The sequence below is a fragment of the Atta cephalotes genome (genome assembly GCF_000143395.1).
Source record: "Atta cephalotes unplaced genomic scaffold scaffold00002, whole genome shotgun sequence".
Taxonomy (NCBI): domain Eukaryota; kingdom Metazoa; phylum Arthropoda; class Insecta; order Hymenoptera; family Formicidae; genus Atta; species Atta cephalotes.
Window position 1 is genome coordinate 6287613 of NW_012130066.1, and position 7043 is coordinate 6294655.

Sequence of the window (7043 nt, forward strand, 5' to 3'; positions counted from 1 at the left end):
GCTTATGCCAAAAAAGACCCAGCTTGTAGACGGAAGATTAAACGAAAATTTAGAACAATATCGACGTTGACCAAAACGAATCACGTGGAATTTCGTAAATTTGTCCATCGAATATTTCGCGGCTGATCCGGGATGGTCTACGCGAATTCTTTCTCCGATCACTTGTATCTAGATACGTAAAAATCGGACGATTCTACGATATTGCGGCGCGCAATACTCTCGGCACCGCAAAACGAAAAATAAATCGGGCATGTTTACCTCGTTTTGGTCTACATATAATTCGGCCACGTCTCAATACCAGACACGTAGCGATGTGCGTATTGCGCATAGGGCGTGGACACGTGCGGATGGCCCATCTGCGTACTCGCGTGCGAATGGTGCGCGTTATGGGCGGATATGTACTGGACTGGCGGAAGGGGAGGCTGCAACTCGTGGTACCTGACCATCTCCTGAGTCCTGTCCTCCCATGACGATACCTCCGCGATCGCCTGCTCTGAACAGTGACGCTTGATCGGTCTCTCGATCTCCTCCTCGTATCTGGAAGCGAAGCAAAACGTCCCGACGTCTCATACAGAAATATTATAGAAATGTGATAAAAAAAAATCGACAAGATAAATTTCGAGAAATCTACCGGTTCATTTTATAATTATATACTTTTGTTAATAACCGATGTTTGCATCGAATAGTGAAGAGAAAATATGCAAAATTAAAAAGAAAAATATAATAATTATGTAACAATAAAAGTTAAGGTACGTCTCTCGACATTATATCTTGGCATGATCTTCTTTAGAGAATCTCAAGTAAAAGTCTGTATGGACACTGTTCACGAGACAAATACAGTGATATTGCATATAAAGATATAACATGGATTACGTAAAATTGACAAAAGCTTGTATTAGATATTCGAATAGTATTAGTTTAGCTTATTTTTTTTTTCTATATATTGGCACCCACTTAAGTAAATCGAAAAAGTGTTCTGAACCCATTATAACTTGCAAATAACTTAGCCATTGTAATATCCCACAGCAAAATGTCCAAATTATATCACAGGAATAGTAAAAAAAAAAACATTTATAGGACATCCGTATTATATGTATATATTCGGGATATTTCTGCTGTATAGGATACATGTATTAGAGCATTTTGTTTCATACATGATGCGCATTTATCCTTGTTATTCATCGAATGTTAAACAAGGATAAATGCATCATGCGTGAAACGGAATACACCCTAGTAAAATTTAAAAAAAGTTGAAAATGTTTAATTTGAAAACCCAAGATAATGTTTAATTTGAAAATCCAAAATTTATTAAAATGCTCATATTAAAGTCTTCGAAGATTTTCAGCAAATTTTCATATAAATAATGCATGACCACGCATTGATCAGCGAGCGTTTAACCTTTCGTCATATAAGATAATTTTTATAATTCAATTGTTTTTCCTATCAAAATCTAAGGAGGGAGAAGCGCCTTCTTTTCCTTAAAGTCACGCCGCCTATTTGTCTCGAATTTAGATTTTTACTTGATGGTTTCTATTTTAAGTACAATTCTTTTTAAGTCAAAACTTTCGAAGTAAGTTAATTCATTCTTTTTAGGAAGCATCCTTCGATTTGAAGTCATTGTGAAAAAGCGTAATTATGACGACCTCTTTACCTGTTGAGTAACCATTGCGAGGCGGTGGTGACTTGCACGGGCGGGTACTGATGTATTGGTGCAGTCTGGGGTGGTAAGTATAGATCGAGCTCATTGCTCTCACATTCCTGGAAGTTCACCGGAAGATTCAGATCGAGTCCGTCCAAAGTTCCGAGGCCATTTAACTGGTTCTCTTCGCCGGAGAGGCCATCTCCGACCTCGATATATCGAAGATCAACCGCTGGTTGTTGATGTGGGGATTCACTCGATGGTGTACCGTTGACCAAATCCTGGTAATACACCGTGTTGTTCTGTGGAAGCTGATTGCTCTGCGAATCAAGCGTTTTTATTTCGCAAAACGTCAACGATTAAAATGATTTGCTTGGGGATGCAAATGGCTCGCTCGCGTGCAAAAGCTTTGAATAATTATATTTACGAGAAGCGTAAGATTTTTGCAATTCTAAACTCGATATAATACATTGTAGTAACCTATCGCGTAATTATTAAAACGTTTAAGTCGCAATTTAATCAGCAATTATATATAATTTTTTTATATTAAGTGAAAATTGAATCTGAAATATTCAAATGAAATGCCCTGCAAAGCAGATTTTAGTGCTTAATAATAGTGCTTTTTTGTGTAAATTTTATAATTTTCAAGCAAACTGCTGATCATTTGTCAATTCTGAAATACAATCCTAAACTAAAGCTGGAATATATACTCCAGTTATTACATATATAATATCACAGATTAAATTGCATCTTTGTAATTCTTATAATTTTATAATTTACAATGTTATAAAACTTAATAATTTTATTAACTTTTATAATTTTTTAATAGCTCTATAAATTTTTCAATAAAAATTCTTTGATTTATATTGTTATTAGATCGATCTAAGCTGATTAGCCAATTAAATTGAAATTTAAGATGAAATATTTGATATTTGCTGTAATGTGCGAGAAATAATTTTGGATCGTAATTTGTTGGATCGTTATTTCTTTCTCCATTAAATATATAATAACTACAAAATGAAAATTAAATAGCAGACAACTTACTGCTTATTAATTTTAAATTACTATTATCATTAATGTTTATTGTTAGTTTTCCAATAATCTTATTAACATTAATAATCTTGAAATAGCAGAAACATGCAAGTATCATTAATTATCTAAATCTTCTCATCAAATTGGAAATTCTCGTCGCAAGAAAGAAAACGATCGCAAAGAACGTGTTGGATACCTGATTGATATAGTGTTGTCCCCTGGGCGTTGTAGGAGGTGTCGGCGGTGAAAGACCCTGACTGGGTGTCGTGGGTGGCGAAGAGCTTACGCCACTTTGCGGTGAATTGGGTCCTTGAACACCTCTAGGACTCATGTCCTCCTGCTTCAACGACCTGGTAACACTGAACGTTACGTTGCTCTGACTCCTTGTGGGCGAACTTTCTCGGCCGGATGTCGGCCCGTTCTGCTTCCGACGTCGTGGTTGATACTTGTAATCGGGGTGCTCGCGTTTGTGAATAACGCGCAAGCGGTCAGCCTCCTCGATGAAGGGTTTCTTGTCATTGTCGGACAGGAGCCTGTACACAATCAATCGTAAAAAAAATTTAAATTAAAAATGCTAGACAAACATAATTTTCATACGTAATACACGTATTACGAGTTTTGCAGTATATTGTTCTAATATTTGTGATATTTTTTAATTAATACATTAATACTTTTTTCACATCTCCGCATGACTCTTATTTGTAATTGTTCTCTCTTTTGAGATATTTTGAATTGAATATTAATGGATTTTGGAAACTGTGAAATTTTTCTTAAAAAGGTCTCGCACTAATTATATAGAAAATTAAGTTAAAAATATTATCCATTATTGAAATTTGAAAAAAGAACAAAGGCAAAGAGTCATGCGCAGATGTCATGCGTCACAAACAATATATTAATATATTAATGTATTAATTAAATAATATTAATTAAATAAAAATATCACAAAATGATATATTAAAAAACATTTAAAGCAATAAAAAAACTTAAGGCATACGTTTCAGTTAACTTTTAAGTGCACCTCAGAATTGGTCATATATGTCGGTCATATAAATAAGTAATAATGAATGAGTAATCATAAGCTGTGTTCAACAACAATAATTGAACGATAATTGAAGGAGCCTCAACCAAATAAAATTTTTCCAAAAATGTTACCTATTAGTTACATGACTGGATAGAGAATCTAATGTATTATTGAATCTTGTTTGTATAATTTTTATTTACTACATTATAAGTTACATAATATATAAGAATTAACTCATTTCATTACACGAAAAGTACAGTTTTGTTGAAGTATCTAAACATATAGATAGATACAGAGCTGAAAAATTTTATTTCAGTTATCAAAGTAGTTTATGTAGAACGCTCAGGCCCAATTTTTCTGATTAACTTGTAGTTAAGTTTAACCTGATATTTCATCCAATGGGCTTCATCATAAGATAAAACCACCATCTGGATAAAACATCAGATTAAGTTAACTAAAAATGAAAAATCTAAAAATAAAAAATGAAAAATCGAACTGGTTACTAGAATGTTGCTAGAATGTAAAACTTTTTGCAGCATCCTCATCAGACTTGAGTGTCTTACATAATTATTTTGACAATCCAACAAAATTGTTTTAAGATTTGTATCTACTTAAATTTTTAGATACTTTAGTAAAATCGTTCTTTTTATGCAGGATCCAATTTTCCATATATTATAATTAGTGCGGGACCTTTCCAAATAATGTTGTAATTTTGAGATTTATGTAGCAATTCTCGGGCTTACCCATGAAATCTGTCGTCGGTTGGACGTGATTCACGTCTCTCGCGTCGCGTGTATTATACACAAGCGAGAGCGACCGTCTCTCCTCGCGCCGTTCGTGGCCGAGCGTTTCTCGCTACCCGGCATCAGAAGAGGCTTGGAACGAGAGCATTTCCATCGTCTGATATATGCTCTCGAAGAGTCGAAATGGGGAGTCTGGTTAGTGTTTCTGGACGCGTTAAAGCGCTCGAAGGCGCGCACAACTTAGTCCGCCTCGCAGAGCGGTTCGATAGGCGCGGGGGTCGGTGCATAGTTACGGTCCTTAAATGCTCTTTGTGTTTATATTCCCACTGAGCTCGTAAAGCCCGTGACCGATAAGGTTTTCCGGTGTAATAGAGAACGTCCGAGAGATTCTGGGATTTCCGTCGTGGTACGCCACCCGATGACTTGTGCCACCTTACGCTTTTGTATCAGACTAGAGATTGAGATTGCGATTGAATTTAATCAAAGAAGAAAGAAAACCGATATAAGTTTAGTAAACTTTGCTTTGATTGATCAAATTCAATCCCAATTCCTAATCCGATACAGATATTAAGCGATTCACATTTTTTTACCCTTTAAATATTCCATATAGCATGGATTTTCAAATAGCAATTCTCTTAAAAACATTCAGAAGACGTCTCTATCCTCTGGTTTTGAGGACATTCCCAGAACACTCTCAGATAAAGTGTACTATGTGAGGTCCTGTCATTGCATTAATAATAAACTCATCCCGCAACATGCAGAATGATCTCAGATTCGTCGCGCTTTCTCTCAAGATATCTCCAATTCAGGTCGTCAGCGTCCGCTTCTTCTGAGTTTGATATCTCTTTCACACATTAGAATTGCTAATATGTTTCTTTAACTGCATCGTAAATAATATGCGTCGTTCGAAGTGCAAAATAAAGTGGAAGAGAACGTCATGAGAACCGTTCGAGGAAGCTGGTAATACATTATCTGGAGTATTCGCAAGCTCGGGATTTAAATCCCACGACGGGAACTGAACTCTCGAGCGAGTTGACACACGTTGAAGGCACGTATCTCAAGCTTAACCGGCGGTGTTTTGTCACCGACAAGAAAAGAGGAAGAAAGAAGAGCGGTAGACTCAAGAGAGATGGAGAGAGAAAATCCATCTGGTCAATGGACTTGCCACGAGCTTTTTTTTGGCCAATGAGTGCCGACGATAGCGAGCGATGTCGCAGCCTCTCTTTTTCTTCGCCAGATGCAACGCAGGATCAGCCAATTTAGATCTGCCAGTATCTCTACGAGGTTATTTGTACATACGTATCAAATGTTATAAAGGAGAGAGAAGAAGAGAGAAAATTCACACGGCCGAAGGTCGCATTGATACTCAATCTCGATGAATTCTCTCATCGTGGGATTCTAATTGAATTATCACGCTTGTCATCCCGAGTAACCGTCGACAAATCGCAAATTGTCCGACTTTCTCGAAGCGTTCCTTGAAACACTCTTCTAAAGCGACGATAATCGCTTGATGGGATGCATAATGTAATTCTAGACGTCCTGATTTCGGCGGAACAGTCCTGCTTTCGAAGTGCTTGTCCCCCCTGTCCTGCCAAACATGTCAAATGTCCCTATTTTAACAAACCGCGCGCACTAAAAAATATTTTATAAATTTAAAAATCATAGAATATGTATTATTGCTTTCAAAAAAAATGCAGTAATCGAATTAATTTTTTTCGCAATGAACAAAGTGTGGATAGCAGAAAAAAAAATTCAACTTTGAATTTATATTTCGAAAGCAATATTAATAAGAAAAATTAATTTTGATTTCCGTTGCTAAGAATTCCTTTTTATTTCGAATTCATCTCCTTATTAAACAGATAATTTAAAATGATAAAAGAAATAATTGTACTATTTCTTTTTAATAAATCGCTATTATTGTATTTATCTTTATATCTATACATCTTCCTGAAAAATCTGATCATATTAAGAATGCAAAAGTTCAACTAATAATAGTTTCACGAAAAGCGGAGTTTCATAAAAAGCATGACTTTCGCAAACGTAGAACCTACTTTAAACGGCGACACAATTCTAAATTCTCATGATCACAATGGCAATTTGCGCTTTTACTTAGAACCGAGCGGCTACTGCGAGAAAATAATAGCTATCGCATTCAAAGGAAGTCCGATGTGTGGAGGAATCGTTCCTTCCGGGAGATAAGACGGATTTACCTGTTCTCGTCACGCGCTATTTGCTGGCGGACCCGGAGATGCGAAGGGGCAGGTTCGGAAAAATTCACCTGACGGACACAAGGCACCTATTGTGATCCCCGGGGGCCTCTTTATCTCCGACAGGAACCGGCCGGCAGCTGCGAGCACGCGCCAAGGATGAACCGGGGATATCTGTTTTCCTTTTGTCGACAAACACATCGCGTTTGGAGTATCCGAATGGCAATATGTTTCGAGACAACGAGAGAGAGAGAGAGAGAGAGAGAGAGAGAGAGGAGGGAGGGAGGGAGGGAGGGAGGAGAGAGAAGAGANANAAGAAAGTAATTATTTATATAGACTAGCGACACGTCGTCTCTACTATAGAGTAGTGTAGAGACGACGTACGGTAACGGAAACGTACG

General features: G+C 36.8%; 1 protein-coding gene across 1 annotated transcript in view; it reads right to left on the bottom strand.

The window, feature by feature from the left end:
* Window positions 1-269: 269 nt before the first annotated feature.
* LOC105621003 (transcription factor SOX-9-like) overlaps window positions 270-7043 on the bottom strand; it is a 22072-nt gene continuing 15298 nt past the window's right edge. Inside the window, exons 3-5 of the mRNA XM_012202483.1 lie at window positions 2868-3204; window positions 1652-1959; window positions 270-537 (exon numbers count right to left, since the gene is read on the bottom strand). Coding sequence (XP_012057873.1) covers window positions 270-537; window positions 1652-1959; window positions 2868-3204 — 913 coding nt within the window. The remainder of the gene's footprint in view (window positions 538-1651; window positions 1960-2867; window positions 3205-7043) is intronic.